Raw genomic sequence first — 16866 nt, forward strand, 5'->3', positions numbered from 1 at the left:
CACAAAGTTGGGAGCATTTGTCGAAAATGTCTTGGTATGCTGTAGTAATAAGAGTTTCTTTCACTGGAGCTAAGTGGTCGTGCCCAGCTTGTCAATATGCAGAACCATCACCCCAATAGTCTTTCTGTTTAAAATCAAATCAAATCACTTTTTATTGTCACATCACATGTGCAGGCACACTGGCACAGCACATGCGAGTGAAATTCTTGTGTGCGAGCCCCACAAGCAACAGAGATGTGCAAACACAACAACACAAACGAGCAAAATACAAGAATGGCCGACCTGAAACTAATAAATATATGTACAATATATAATAGTGTATGCATTTCTGGATGTGTATACTAAATATTTTCCTACGTGTGTGTGTGTGTGTGTGTGTGTGTGTGTGTGTGTATACACATTTTTACAAATTAAATAGTAAAAAAAAAATAATAATAATAATAATAATAATAAAATATATAAAATATACAGAGTTGAATATGTGCAAAACAAGTGGCATTTATATACAGTGTGGAGTGCAAAGGTACAGTCTCTGATCCTATGAATATTACCAGTTAGGCAGTGCAGAGCTTGGATGGAGGTGATAGGTGATGGGAATCGTACCAACCAAACACACCTGTTGCAGCAGCTCTCCTCTCAGTGCCCTTGGAATATGACTAGGTTTAATTAAGTGGTCTGGAGAGGAGTCCCAGGGGATCTGTTGTTTTTAAATTTGGAGTAACCTGTAAGAGCTATTTATAAGATGTAAACTAATAGTCAGATTTTGACCTTTCCTGTTTAGAATGGGAACATATAGACTTTTTGAATACACGATGTCTTTGTAAAGAAATTTTGGACTAAAGCAAAACCTAATTCAAATAATAAAAGCAAAACAATCAAATCACCTTAATTGTATTTATCTAATAAACCTACTCTGTACTAATTTTGATTTTATTTCTGATCTTTGAGGGGAGTAAGATTAAAGAGAAACTGGGCACGCCTTGGCCAAAAACACAATCTTTCTTTCATTCATGCTCATAATGACCCAACAAGAAAGCAGTATCCCCTGGAAATTCAACTCCTCTGGAACACTTTTACCTTCTCCACAGATGTAATGAGAGGTACACCAGGGCAGCTTGAAACTCTTCCAATTCCGGCCTTTTCAACAAAAACTCCTGAAGAACAACCCCTGGACTGTACAGCAGTAGAGATGTGTTCTCTGAAGTGACGCTTCTCCATCTGCCAATCCCGTGCAATTCATGGTTCAGGGGTGGCTGTAGCTCAGGAAGTTGGTGGTTTGATCGCTGGCTGTTCCAATCAACATAGCAAATATCACAATATACACTTTCCCATTCAATTTTATTTATACACTGCAAGTTCACAGCAAAGTCAAGGTGCTTCATATACTAAGGTAAACAACCTACAGAATTAGAGAGAACCCCAACAACAGCACTTGGAGTAAGAGACCTCCAGCAAAACCAGGTTCAAGAAGTGGGAGTCATCTGCCTCGACAGGTTGGAGGGTGACGGGAAAGAGCAACAAGAAAAGTAAAAGTATGTCGTTTTGTATCTTTCAAAGTTGCAAGGCCTTGTTGCTTAACAAGCTCACAGAATTTTATTCTGTATACAGTTTTGTGTTTACAGTAAGTTTGTAGATGTATTTTTTCCACATTGCTCTTGTGATAAACAGCCTCATACAAACATGGTTACATATACAGAAATGGAACGGTATTCATATAATGCTTTCTGCTTTTCTAGTCTTATTGACTAAAAAGCATGCTACAAGACAGGTTTGTATTATATATTTACTATTTTTGGATGCAGATGTGTGTGTATTGATGTTTGGAACTCATCTGGTTCCTTGTTTTTTGCATTCTGCACAGTTTGAGCCACAAACAGATTCATCAATAAATTATAGTGCAGTAGTGATTGGTGAGAGCTGAAGTCTGTATGTTTTCTAATGCATGTTAGACACATCCTGCTTTCTTTAATATTATTTGCATTATTTACAATCGTAAAAGTTAGAAGGACGTCTTCTTCTTCAGTCCTGACACACTGTCGATTTTCAACAGGCGTTCCTTTAAGACGGCAGGCAACAGGTCACTAAGTTGTCAGAGATCAGTTTTCAGATGAATCGGTCTCTTCAGTGGAGCCGTCACTCTCCACCTCCATCCTCCTCCTGTGGTGGATGTTCCTCCTGGGTGATGCCTTCTTCTGCACTTCTTTTAGCCCCCCCACAGCACTACTGCTACTGTTACTGCTAGGACTCACTACGATTTGAGCAATCCTGGACAGCAAGAGAACAAAAGATTACAATTAAAAGAAGAAAAGAGCAAAATGTGAAAAAAGCAAAGTGAAAGTATGTAGAGATTGTACTGGAGCTCTATTACATTTGAACACGAGAGTAGCAGCAGAGTAACTGTTTTCATGCCAGTGAACAGAAGTCTAACAATATCAGAATCAGCAGCTTGGACATTAATTAGATTTTGACCTTTGAAACCCACAAATTTACATATAAAAGATAAACCAGGAACTTTGAGCAATCCTGGACAGCAAGAGAACATCACTGCTGTGATTTTTCAAAAATTGATAAGTGTTAGCCATTATTGACATAAATGTATAAAAACTTATAAATTATATTATTCAAGGGAGTTTTTCTTGTTTTATAGCCTTGTGCTGCTGAGGGGTTTAATTTCAGATTACTTCGATGCTCTTCGCTATCAATCCAATCTACCTTACTACAATCTATACTAACTTTATACTGTCTAGGGGTTGAAAAGCAGCTCTGAAAACTCTTGTAGCATCTGCTTCTAAAATGTAGAATTCAGTTCGCTTAATCCTTAATAAGAGTAAAACAGAAACAACACAGGTCAGCTGAAAATAGTACAAATCTATTTTTTTCTGTTGTAAGCCTCCAGCAGATCTGAGGAATCCCTCACTTGTCATATAACACATTAACACCTGGTTACAGCTGCCTAATATATGGAGTAATGTTCCTGTTGTTGATATGTTTATTACTATGTGCATAGATGTGCAGTCTCACAGTTTGTCCAGTTCCTGGTCCATCTCTGGGTCAATGAGCAGCTCTGCCTTACTGGGTAACACTCCTGCAGAATCAGGGAAACGAAAAGGTTCAAAATTCAAACATTTGAAAGCAACACTAATGTAATACAAACCAAATGCACATTTTTTGACTGATGTAATGCTTATGCACTGTGTGTCAATAAGAGCCAGTGTCTCATTGACACACAGTGGTGGTTGAACCCACCAATAGTTTGGTTGATGGCCTCTTGTTTAGCCAGACTCATAAGGAAGCTGTAGTAAGAAATTCTGTCAGTCTGGTTCAGGATTTCCCTCATACATGACCTGGGCGGATGACTGCACACACACACACACACACACACACACAAATAATGACAAATCAGTACTACAACTGGTACAGAAATTGTTGTGTGGTGAGGTGGGAATATTTTTGCAAATATTTAGTGTATACGCACAAAAACGCAGTGATTTATCAACATTTTTGCGCCACAATTTTTTCGTACTTCACAAACAAATTTAGTGTACGGACAAAATACAGCCTTACTGTCTTAGTGAATTTAAACACGTGTCGTTAAAATTAATACTTTTTTTTAAAATTCATCATTATTATTGCTTTTTGGTCATTATTTATTATTTTATATATTTTTTTATTTACAGATTACAATTAAAATTTAAAAAATGAAGCACCTAAATACTGGCCTAGACGCACTAGATGCAAAGTTACTTCCTTAAGTCATCGCATTCACAAGATTTTAAGTGAATTCTGACATTGACCTTGAAGTCTAATGGTAGGAATTTGAAAATATTACATCAGCTACATCACCTTTGAGAGTTATCGCCTTCACAAGATGTCTACAGGAAACTAAAAGAATATAGTGGTGAGTGAGAACTGAAGTGTTTACCTATGTTTGGACCTGTCGCACAGGGCGTCTATACACTGAACCAAAGTGGAAGGCTCCACCCCATCTTGTGGCCGCTCTTCTTTGTTGTTCTCCTCTGTAGACACAGATGGGATCTGCTCGATGGAGGTGGATGTGGGGACGATGACAGTGTTGGGACTCTTACCTGCTAGCAGATCTTGGTAGATTACCAGCACACAGTCCAGGAACTCTACGAACACAATGGATGAATTTAATGGACGTTTCCTTTAACTTAAAAACAAATCACATATTAACATTATTACATACATTTTATATTTATTGTTATTACTATATTTTTATTAATATTGGTTTGTTTATTCCCTCGGGTGAAATAACTGAGAGAATGGGTTCTTAAAACCTATTTTCTCAGTTATTTTATCCTTTATTATCCAATTTAATCAAATCTTTACATTCTTATCTGTTACCCAAGTTAAATATTCTCTTTTTCTAGGCTACTTATTTTTTCAGTTAGTGGTGAATTCTTTACCCCCCTCAGTTTATTACACAGTCGTTATGAATGAATCCCTTTATTTTATTAACTCATATTACCATTCGGTTCCCTGGATTAACATTAATCTACTCCCTTTAGTAATTTTTTCAGTCTGTTTCCTAGATTTCCTATTTCATTAACTAGGTTCTCTTCATTTAATAATCAGTGCACATGAATTATTACCATTTTCCCTTATTTTCTCTATATAATCCTTTGGGTTTTTATTCTGTTCCTTCAGTTTATTGATCCTTTCCCTCCCTAAGTTCATTAATTTGCTCTCTTTAATTATTCTTTTCATCACTTGGTTTATTACCTTGGTAGTAAAACTGCAGCTGGAAAGCATAAAGAAAATCAGAGAAAGACATCAGACAATCGATGGTGTCGTCCATCACAGCAATTCTAGAGGAGGAGAGAACAGCAATCATTACCCAGAAACTTTCAGCCTGTTAAGATCTGTTGTGTTCAAAATGTGCTACATTGAAAATGTGCTCAAATGAATTACATAGGATTATATATTGTGCAAAGCACTCAGGTTTCATCTTGATGTGAAATAATCAAGATGAAACCTTGGGAAGTTACTCTTTTGCTGACCTGGCGGCACTCTGAACTAACACCACTGGAAAATCTGGACAGAGTAACTGCAGCAGGGACCTGTATTCCAGCATGGAGAGCAAGTCTGCAACACAAGACACAAAACATATGTTGGCTACAAATTACACAATGACTAACCACCAGTTTTAAATAGAAAACTCATGACAGCACAAAACTGTAACACATAAAACTGTCAGTGACAACTAAAACAATAATGTAACACTTATGACATAAACATAGTTTTATATCAATTTTTTTTTATTAATTACAAATACACTGACATCAAAAACTGTCTCTTTGATCTGCAAGGATTTGTAAATTCACTGATTTTGAAAAAGCATGTTGTTTGAGGTCACTGCAACCACATCAAGAAGAAACATACAGCATCACCCAGATTTAACTCCTCCTGTGTCCATTTAATGTCTATGTCTACATTTACCAGCTTCCTAAGTATACCATAATAAACTTTAGATCTAGTCAATGTGTCCTGCTCGGATGTTTCAAGAGTACAGGGCTATTTGGTCCTTGTACAACTGTATTCACACTTATTTCTAGTGGGTAATGGAATCTCCCAAGGCTGCTTTGACTGATTTTGTCCATGATTTTTATGGACAAAATTTTAAGTTTTAAGGTCAACAGGTCCAACCAAAGGTTGTAGTGTGTCAAGGTTGGTAGCCTCATAATCTCATGTCTGCTTTTTACAAGTGATGCTCACTCAGTTGTCTTCATTAAGGCTCAGGTGGTAGAGCAGATCATCTAATAACCGGAAGGTTGGTGGTTCGATCCCAATCTGCCCTAGTCTGCATGCAAGATGTTAGTCCAATGTTGTTCTCTGGTGTGAATGCATGTGAATGTTAGACAAAAAAGAACTTAGAAACAGGATAGAGAAAAAGTGCTTGCGTGAATGGGTGAATGAAACAAGTTGTGTAAAGCAGCGGTCTCCAACCTTTTTTGCACCACGGACCGGTTTATGCCCGACAATATTTTCATGGACCGGCCTTTAAGGTGTCGCGGATAAATACAACAAAATAAAACTAGTACCGGTACCGAAAAAAAGAAGATTTATACATAACACACGTGAAAAGACCCAGGAAGACAGAGTTAACGATAAAAACGATAACAAAATAACGCTGAAAACCGATAAAAACCCTAAAAACCATACATTTCACACCTGAGCCTCAACTCTCGCGGCCCGGTACCAAACGACTCACGGACCGGTACCGGTCCGAGGCCCGGGGGTTGGGGACCACTGGTGTAAAGCACTTTGAGCTCAGGCAGAGTACAAGGGCGCTATACAAGAACCAGTCCATTTACCATTAATTGTTAAGAGATACCCTCCAGCTCGGAGGATTCCAGAGTTTGATTCGAAGCTAAGTGTTAAGTGCCTTGAATGAGAATTAGGACCACAAACTGTGAGGCCAGAGTTCTCAGCCTTAACCCAGAGTGCACATTCTGGGTTAAGAAAAAGTTGCTGTCCCAAGTGGTGAGGTCTTAGTATCTCAGGAGAGTGACAGATGGGTAAGTCTGTCATCAGCAGTACTGTACATCAGCAGTAGCACTGTACCTCACAGCAATAACATCTTGAGAGTGAATCCAGGCTGGGATATTTCTGTCTGTAGTTTCCATGTTCTTTACTATGATTACATGGTTCTCCCCAGAGGTACTCCAGCTTCATTTCACAGTCCAAAGACATTATTGTGTTCTCACCTCCACTTTTGCCGATTTGTCTGTAGCATTTCCAGAATACTCGAATGAAGGATGCTCTGTTATGTGGAGTGGCCTGGATGTAGTTAAACTCTCTGAAGAGGACGTGGTTACTGTTCTTTACACTGCTGAAACTACAGAAACATTACAAACCCAGATATATTATATATTTCTCTCACACACACACAGACACACAAATTTACTCAATTGCTCTCTGCGATTAATGAAGTCTCTCTGACTCTGATATGTCTTTATAAATAACTTTCTGTCAGGACATGGAAGGCAAGCAGTGCTTGCATTGTTAAAGCTCCCCGCCTGTCTATTAGCATGTCCATCCATCCTTTACATTACTGCCACCTTGTGACCACACGGAGCTAGAACAATGCATCTCTCTCTGGTTTGAGGGCGTGTCCATCTCCCGTAACACTGACTTGAGCTGGGCAAGCTGAGAGGTCAGCAGCTTTTTTCTGGTCGTTTTGCGCATGTGCACTGTGGATAAACTGCTAGTCTTCAACGGTAAACTGATGGGAGACCAGTGTGCGAAACAAGCTGCTGCTGGCTCAGCTTTCACTGCTCTGACACCAGTAATGAACTGTGCTTTGTCTGGAAACACAGCCACCATTACCCTGTGAAATAGCTTCAGTCAGATTCATCATAACAGATGAGTTTCTTCTTGGTAACCACCTTGGCCAACATGTGTAATGTAGAGAATATGGTGTGAGAAAAAGTTGTTATTAACTTCTTTAGTACTGTGACAATACTCAAGATGGGATAGTAGCTCTGACCATGTCTGCTCTTTTCAGATTTTCAGATTAGCATTTCCCGAATGTAGATTTTTTCATTAATGTTTAATTCCTCAATAGACATATGCACAAGCTTTTTAATTCAACTGGGTTTTTTTTTATAATTAATGTATTTTAATACACTTAAAAAATCATGATGAAGGACTGTGAAACTGAGCTCTTAAACAACAATTTCTTTTTCAGAGATATGTGATGCTCACACAACAGCCACACATATAATGACTATGATGAATATGATACTGTACATTAGGGCTGCAGCTATCGATGATTTCAGTAATTGAGTAATGTATTGATTATTCCATCTATTAATCAAGTAATGAGATAAGATAACTTATTCCACCCTCCGTGTTCCAGATGCTTGATCCACTGATTCATCATTTTCACAGACTCTTCCTGTCTGTCTGTCACTGTGTAATGCAGGATTAAAGACCTGAGGGGGGGTCTCCAGCTCGTGCAAATGCATGTAAGTATCAGTATGATCTTCAGACAACAATGAAGTAGTATTGATACGTATAGCCTATGCATTTGCACGAGCTGGAGATGATAATCCTTTTAAACCGTATGACACACTGGCAAACAGTGACAACCATTCCTTGAACATGACGATGTATCACCAAATACACGGAGAGTGGAATTCGTAAACAAATCTAACTAGTTAACGTAAAAACCTGTTAACCTAAAGCACCGGAGCTGCAGTCTCACTGTTTCAACAACTGTGTGGAACCTACTATTCAGCGAAGTAGCGGATCACTCCGAACTGGTTGTATTCCTCTTTGTGTTCTAGCAGCTGGATCACAGCATCATTCAGGTAGAACAGCACATTGCTGTCCGCTGGAACACAGACACACACAGAGATTATAAAGTTAGCCTAGGAGCTAACTTACACAGCTAACAACACACGACCTACCGAGATACTGATCAGCGGGAACCGTGGGGTTCAAACGGTTCATTCTGCTCTTCCTATAGAAACCCACTGAAACAAGACTTAATAAATACGCAGCTATAATCGGTGAACAGTGCAGCTATTTACTGTATGTACACTGTGTTCTTATTACTCTGAATTTTGTTAGCTACCTGTCCTAACATGGTGAGCTGGTGGACTTCCATGGAAACCGCCGGATGTTGTGAGTTACATTAATCAGAGCCCCTCGAACAATACTACTTACAAAGATTCCGCTTTGAAAGTAAACGTTTTACAGAATTTAAGAGCTTTAAAAACTGAGAAAAAATTGGAACTTGTATTTTGAAATTCACGTGTACAGATTTTTTTAACACACTTGTGTTTTTAATTTATAGTTACAGAAAAATATTCACAAATGTGTAGAATGATATTTTCACAAATAGAATAGAATAGATCTTTATTGTCACTGTTACAAGAACAATGAAACACAGTTTGCATCTCTCCGTTGGAGACATTCAGATTCTTTTAGGATGGACACAGGGAATGTGTTGTAATACACAATAATAATAATAATAATAGTAGTATGTACAGATCAACATAAGAACACACACACACACACATATATGAGTGATCAGTGTGCAGTATAAGGTGCAATGTGATCAGTGGTATTCCGCATTGAGTAAGGGATAGGAATGCTGGTTACTACTATAATAAATACGGTTCATAAATATGCTGTAAATGTCCATGGATTTTAACAGCACAGTTAACCTTCGATCAGGGTGGGGGTAGGGCATGTTTGACAGCCTTGACATTGACATTGATTCTGTTTTTCTTTGACCTGATCGACCTGTAGCGTTTACCAGAAAGAAGGAGGGAAAAAAGTGAGTGTCCAGGGTGCAAGGGGTCCTTGATGATGATACTGGCTTTCCGCTTTAGTCTGCTGGTATAAATGTCTCTGAGGGGGGTTAGTGAAGTTCCAATTGTCCGCTCTGCCGCCCTCACCACCCGTTGCAGTTTTCTCTTGTCTTCCACAGTACAGCAGTTGAACCAGAGTGTTCAGCAGATAGGTCAGAAGACTCGCGATGGTGGAGCGGTAGAAGTTAATTAGAAGTCTTTGGGGTAATTGCACCTGAGAAAGTACGGCCTTTGTTGTGCTTTTCCTACCTACTGTGAAATGTTTGTGGACCAGGTAAGGTCAGCCGAGATATGGACCCCGAGGAACTTGAAGCTGCATCAATGTAGAGGGCGAAGTGCTCAGATCGCCTTGTTCTCCTAAAGTCGATTACCATCTCCTTGGTCTTGGCTGTGTTCAGATGTAGGTTGTTGTTGTCACACCATCACTTCAGATGCTGAACTCTGTAGGCTGAAGCATTAATGTTCTCAATCAGTCCTATGTAGGTGGTGTCATCAGCAAATACACTGTGAGCTGCAAACTTCTCATTTAAATTTTACGGAATTTTTTTTTACTGCTTACAACTACAACTCTGTGATTACAACCTCTTATATCAGTGAATACAAGCACTTGACTGCACCCTCACAAGTCAGATTCACATATTCTGCAATTTTGCAACACTTCTTGGGAGAAAGGCATTTCAAAACTTGCACTTGTAGCTGAAGGGGGATAAAAAACAGAGCTGTTGGTGGTGGTGGAGGGAAGATACGAGGGGGGCTGGGACGGAGGTAACGACAGTAGAGGTCAGCCAATCAGAAGGCCTCTGTCCTCTTTTCACCATGTTGGATTCGCAACTACAAAGCACAGAGCCTGGTTTCCTTCAAAACTTTGTTTAGTACATTAGCACTGTGGTTGATCAGGAAATTAACACAGACACAGCAGTCCCCCATTCCTCATTAGGAGCAGCAGCAAAAACCAGAGCGAATGATCATTTTAGCTAACGGTACTAGCTAACTAGCTACCCAGCGTACACTGATCAGTAATACACTCTTATAACTGTTCTAATCCTTGTTAACAGACCTGAATGTTGCAGCTGCATAAAATACTGTTGATGACGACTGTGATCTGTTATCTTTGTACCAGAATAAAGAGGGAACCCAGAGTATGAGCAAGTCCAGTGTCTCAGTGCCATCCTTTCTGCAAATGAAGTCACATCCACCATAGACTCTCAGGACCACAACAGCTACACCAGCAGTATCTTCTCTCTCAGTTTATCCCACTGTTGGCAGTAAAAGAGGACTTATTTAATCTCTGAGCCCTCACTCTGAACCACAGCACTTTCTGCAGGGACATCAGTACATCACACTTTAAATCACACTAAACTAGTCTTCCTCAGTACTTTCATGCTGACTTACCCACGTTTATTATGCTAATAGGAGACCAAGTTCATAGCAACACTTACAACATAGGTGTCAAACTCTGGCCAGCGGGCCAAATTTGGCCCGCAGCCTAATTACATTTGGCCCGCGAAGCCATGCCAAATTACTATTAGAGCTGGCCTACTGGTAATATACAGCTAATATATATATCGTTTAGTATTAGGCTTTGCTTGTTCCATATTCAGTTTTTCAGCAAAACTTGTTTGAGTCCATAACAAAAGATTCATTCTTATATCTGGAGGAAGATTTTTTTTTCAATAAATATTAATGTTAGCCCGCGACTTTGTTCCAGTTTTGAATTTTGGCCCACTGTGTATTTGAGTTTGACACCCCTGACTTACAAGTTTACAAGTTCATAATAAATCCCTGAACTCAACAGATAAAGCTGCCTCTGCTGTCCTTTTTTGTTCTTTTGATTGATTGGTCATTTTGTTTTGGTTAGTCTGTCCGGCTGTAAAGGCCGTTATGAATGATTGAGAATGAGTCTTGTTAAAGAACCCAGATTGCAGTTCATACATAGCGCTGATTCCCAGCTACGCTGTTTGCAGTGCGTGCCCACTGGTAAATTTATTGCAATTTCTCTAAAACTGGGTGTGACGGTTTGCAGTGTAGTGCTATTTGCCTGCTCCTTTGGTTTGATAGGTCTCATGTGCAGCTGGGATATTAGTAGAATTTATTTCTTTGGCATTTCATTCGACACCTTAGTGCTTAGTTACATAAATGTTTAAAGTATCTTTAGTTATTTTGATTCAGAAACAACACAGAATTATAAGTCAAATGTCTCCTATGTGTGTTGTCCGTTATCCGTGACTGTACTATCCAAGTACAGTCTATCCAAGTCCTCTCTATACTTAAATGTTTCATAAACATTCTTTAACCTCCTAAGACCCGAACTCTTCCACAGCATGCATTTTTAATTTCTCTTTGATATTTGAGCATATTGGGGCCCGATGAATGTAAAAAGAAAGAATTACCAGATTTTTTTTTTTACCTTTTTTTTGTTTTTATGAAAAATAAGAGCCACATATGAGGATATTTGTTTAAAATTTTGATAGAACAGTAGCAGCATAATGTCCTTGTAAGTGGATATCAGGCCCTTGTAGAGCAAAATTGAGTATTTTGGTCTAAATAACCCAAAATGTGATGTCCACATATGTGGACACCAGGTCCTAGGAGGTTAAGATACTAAAATTCAAATCAAATTAGAGAGGCTGGGATTTGGTGACTTCGTATAACCAACAACAATATTAGAGCTCTTTTCAGCCCAAATTGATTTTGGGCAGTCAGTTTTGTCTTATCAAGCAGCTCATACCTGGAATACAATACCCTCGGAAATAAAGACTATATAACATTCTTTATTTCTTTTTCTAAATTTGTAAAACAGTGATTATTGGATAATCAAACATGACATAATGCCCTTGAAAATCCTTGATTCTAATGTTTTTTTTTGGGGGGGGGGGGGGGTGTAAGTGATTATAGGGTTTGATCTTTAATAATGGTATATGGACATTTGTTTATGTCACACGTTTTATGTTCACACGCTTCTAAATGTTTGGTTTGTTGCTTTATTTAATATGCCATTAAACTGCCAGGGATTGCAGTGGGTAAATCTGGCATATTTACATGATGAGTTTAAGTGCTCATGTTAATTAATAAGTATTTTCCCTTTTAAATAAACACAAACATTTACAAATTGTATTGATAATCACAGCCATCATTAAAAAAATAAACTGTGAATGGCCCTTGGTGTGCTATGTCCAGCTGATATTGAAATGTGTGTACTCATGTAATTAAAACATATGAACAAATGAAATGAAATTATCTCTACTCTTTATCTTGGCAGAGGGCAGTAGGAATGACAGAAATAACAGGACTATGTGTCTATTGTATATTTTGCGTTATTTTACATTTTCGTCACAAAAACTCGCCAAGGTTGATTCCTAGTGAGTGCAGGCCACTGTCTGCTGTTTTAGCCCCGCTGTCAAAATGTCAAGTGCCCACATCTGTCTTACTGTGGAGGGAACTATAAAACCTTGTGTAACATTTTGATAGAGATCAATAAGTCACCTAAGCTCACTGCTGTCTGTTGACAGCAATACTCTGGTGAGTTTTCTGTAAGTGATATTTTTACTGCTGTTAGTTGCTGGTCTGCATTACTGCATTACTTCTTTGAAGTATAAAAAATATAAATTGTATAAGTATAAATTTTCATCTGGTGTGAGAATTTAATCAAACTGTTTATCAGAGTGAAAATGCAATACTTTTTGGACAGTAGCGGGCATAATGTTAGCTTAATTGTCAGCTGTTATTGTTGTCAACAACAGCAACAACCCACAATGAACGGGTCCAGACCAGTGTCTTGCCAAGGTAGGGATCCCGACACAGTTACCCCTGTGTCGGGAGCATGCGCTGGACTGTCCAAATCACGGACAAACAGTATCCATCATTCTTGATTTTTAGTTCGCAAACACTTCTTATAATGACTTATTACTACTGAAATTTTGGAGGTTTTAGCTCTTTATACAATCAAGTTATAGAAGGATACATATTACCAGGCAAAATGTCGTCGGTTTGTTGAAATAATCCAGTCCGATAATACCTGAGAACAATAAATGTATAATTTCTGTTGTAACCCACAAACTGAACGGTAAATTAACGACATTCATCTTTTACTTTCTCACTAAACTAAAACGTCACGACTTCCACGTGTGGTTAGTTGAAATGGAGGCGAAGTCAACTGGATCTGCTTTCCCCTGCCCAGCGCGTGCTCCACATGCAGGGGAACCTAATTCCTTCAGAGATACCTACCTTTACCTACCTTGACACGACACAATCATTTTATGGTGGCCATCAAATTCTGCACTGAGCTTTGGAGAGACTTTTATATATCCTTTATTTACCCGGATACAATGTGTTGTTGACATTAAAAATGTGTTTTTCGAAAGAGATCAGTCAATGGATCAAGCCAAGAGGGTAGCAGAAATTAAGATAAGATAGAACTTTATTAATCCCTCGGGTGGGTTCCTCTGGGAAATTCGATTTCCAAAAAGCACAGCACCGACAGAAGTTACAGTTACAGAATATTATATATATATATATATATATATATATATATATATATATATATATATATATATACACACACATACACACACATATATAAATACAGAGACAAATATAAATAAAATATACGAAGGGGATAAATAGAATAAATAGGAATAAAAAATAAAAATACAAGTGAATTGCACATTTCAAGTATTGAGGTCTATTGCACCATTGACTATTTACAAAAAGTATTGCACAGTGAGGTGAAGAGGCACTACAGCTTAGTTGTTCCCCCCTCCTTTGTCCTCCTGTTTCCCCTCCCTCTCCCCTCCAGAGAGGAGTTAAACAGTCTGATGGCGTGTGGGACAAAGGAGTTTTTAAGTCTGTTAGTTCTTGTCTTGGGGAGAAGCAACCTGTCACTGAACAGACTCTTCTGGTTGTTAATGGCCGTGTGCAGAGGATGCCCAGCATTGTTCATAATGTCCAGCAGCTTTTTTAGTGTCCTTTTCTCTGCCACTGTCACCAGAGTGTCCAGCTTCATGCCGACCACAGAGCTAGCCTTCCTGATCAGTTTCTCCAGCCTGCATGAGTCCTTCTTTGCTGTGCTGCTCCCCCAGCACACCACAGCATAGAAAAGTACTCCAGCAACCACTGACTGGTAAAACATCCTCAGGAGCTTCCTGCAGATGTTAAAAGACCTCAGCCTCCTGAGGAAGTACAGTCGGCTTTGGGCTTTTTTATACAGGTGCTCTGTGTTGCATGACCAGTCCAGTTTATTGTCCACCCACAGCCCGAGGTACTTGTACTTGTTGACCACCTCCTCCCCCTCTATCTGAACCGGCAGTGGACCTTCTCTGGACCTCCCGAAGTCCACAACCAGTTCCTTAGTCTTTGAGGTGTTGAGTTGCAGGTGGTTTGTGTGACTCCATGCGACAAAGTTCCTCACCAGACTTCTGTACTCCTCTTCCTGATCATCCCAGATACACCCCATGATGGCTGTGTCATCTGCAAACTTCTGAATATGGCATAATTCAGAGTTGTAGCAGAAGTCAGAGGTGTACAGGGTGAAGAGAAGAGGGGACAGCACAGTTCCCTGTGGTGCTCCTGTGCTGCTGACCACAGTGTCAGATGTGATGTCCTTCAGCCTGACGTACTGTGGTCTGTCGGTGAGGTAGTCGGAGATCCAAGCCACCAGGCAGGGGTCCACCTCCATCCTGTTCAGTTTTTCCTGAAGCATACAGGGCCGGATGGTGTTAAAGGCACTGGAAAAGTCAAGAAATAGGATCCTGACCGTGCCTTTCCCCATCAGGTGTGAGTGGGCTCTGTGTAGGAGGTACAGGATGGCATCCTCCACTCCGACACCCGCCTTGTATGCAAACTGTAGTGGGTCCTGGGCATGTTGTACCTGTGGTCGGAGGAGGTTGAGGAAGAGCCGCTCTAGAGTCTTCATAAGATGTGACGTCAGTGCCACCGGTCGGAAGTCATTCAGCTCATTGGGCCGGTTCCTTTTGGGGACCGGGACGATGCAGGATGTCTTCCATAGGGCGGGCACTCTCCCCAGTCGCAGACTGAGATTGAAGACTTGTTGTAGCGGCTCCCCAAGTTCAGCAGCACACGCCTTTAGCATCCTAGGACACACCTTGTCTGGGCCTGCTGCCTTTCTGGGGCGAAGCTTCCTCAGTTGTCTCCTGACCTGATCCACTGTGACACTGGGAGATGTTTGGGAGGAGGGGAGGGGGGGAGATGTCTTGCTGCTGAGAGAGGGATTGGAGGAGGGGGGTGTCATGGTGTCAGGAAGGGGGGGAAGCGAGGGAGGTAGGAGAGTGGGGAGAGGACTCTGTAGTAAAGGTGAGGGTGAGGGTGGGGGGGTTGTGGGCTGGTCAAACCTGTTGAAGAAGTTGTTGAGTTCGTTTGCCTTCTCCACAGTCCCCCCCCCACTGTGCTTTTCTTGGTGTTGTGGCCTGTGATGGTTTTCACACCATTCCAGACCTCCCTCATATTGTTCCTCTCCAACTTCTGCTCCACCTTCCTCCTGTAGGTGTCCTTTGCTTCCCTCAGGCAGCGTTTCACCTCCCGCTGTGCTGCTTTCATCTCCTCCTTCACTTTGCTCCTGAAAGCCTTCTTCTTCATGTTGAGGCCAGCTTTGACTTCCTGTGTTACCCACGGTTTGTTATTAGGATAACACCGTACCGTCTTAGCAGGGGCGACTGTGTCCACACAAAAGTTGAGGTAGTCTGTAAATTGTAACAAACATAACACCACAGTTCTATAAACTTACTTAAAGTGACCAAAAAGGACTGCATTGAGGACAATGTGGGTACAAATACGCAGAGTTATAAAGATACTTCAACAACAGGTTATTTCTTTCTTCTATATATAACCCAATCATAAATCATGTTCACTACTGTCTATTTACTAATATGAGTAAAAATATTCGAAATACAAAATACACATAAAAACATCGGAAATCGGTTTTTGGCATAACATCGCTCATCACTAAAGTTTAAAGGGCGTACACGAAACAAACAAGTAGTGTTTACATAGACAATCGTAGTTTTGAGATAGACTTAATTTCAGAGTAGCCAATGAAATCTCTTCTGAGAAAGCAATGCACGCGTTGTTCCAATCAGCTAAGGAATTTCACACATTGAAGGCGGAGCATATTTCAAACGCAACCAATCTCTCTCCACATCTGTCTCCGTCTAGTGAAAAACAAAGAAGCCCATTAGATGAATAAGTAGTCACATAAGTAAAATGTCACTGTATAAACGTAGCATTTTGTTTGTGTGCTGCTTCTTCACTGTCCATGACAGGTTGCTTATGCAGTCGGACTAAATATTAAAAGTGATTCAGCACTGGAGTGACGTCGTCGGGGTGGTGTCCCGCTCTCCGCTCCGCCTCCGTCTGTCCGGCTCTGGAGAAATTTGAAAAAGCTGAAAGAAGTTGGACGTATTTAGCGAAATCGGAAGTGGGCGTTCATTTGTGTTTAAAATAAGAGTTCAACACACGCATATTCCACAGACAGACAAACAAATATTTTCATATCCCAGCCCAGAAATAC

General features: G+C 40.1%; 1 protein-coding gene across 2 annotated transcripts; it reads right to left on the bottom strand.

Moving 5' to 3' along the window:
• Positions 1 to 1319: 1319 nt before the first annotated feature.
• Positions 1320 to 8673, bottom strand: cunh11orf49 (chromosome unknown C11orf49 homolog). Of its 2 annotated transcripts, none has more exons than XM_040026705.1 (10): positions 8603 to 8673; positions 8436 to 8501; positions 8257 to 8359; positions 6729 to 6859; positions 5022 to 5106; positions 4744 to 4829; positions 3923 to 4130; positions 3247 to 3356; positions 3022 to 3085; positions 1320 to 2265 (listed from the first exon to the last, which is right to left on the bottom strand). In XM_040026705.1, the coding sequence occupies exons 2-10, from the start codon at positions 8476 to 8478 to the stop codon at positions 2097 to 2099; spliced, it is 999 nt and encodes a 332-aa protein (XP_039882639.1). In that variant the 5' UTR covers positions 8479 to 8501; positions 8603 to 8673; the 3' UTR covers positions 1320 to 2096. The 2 variants fall into 2 exon arrangements, with proteins under 2 accessions (XP_039882639.1, XP_039882640.1); XM_040026706.1 differs by lacking the exon at positions 8603 to 8673 and having other exon boundaries at positions 3923 to 4016; positions 4086 to 4130; positions 8436 to 8596.
• Positions 8674 to 16866: the final 8193 nt, after the last annotated feature.

This window comes from Simochromis diagramma, unplaced genomic scaffold, assembly GCF_900408965.1.
Source record: "Simochromis diagramma unplaced genomic scaffold, fSimDia1.1 OVJJ01000293.1, whole genome shotgun sequence".
NCBI classification, from domain to species: domain Eukaryota; kingdom Metazoa; phylum Chordata; class Actinopteri; order Cichliformes; family Cichlidae; genus Simochromis; species Simochromis diagramma.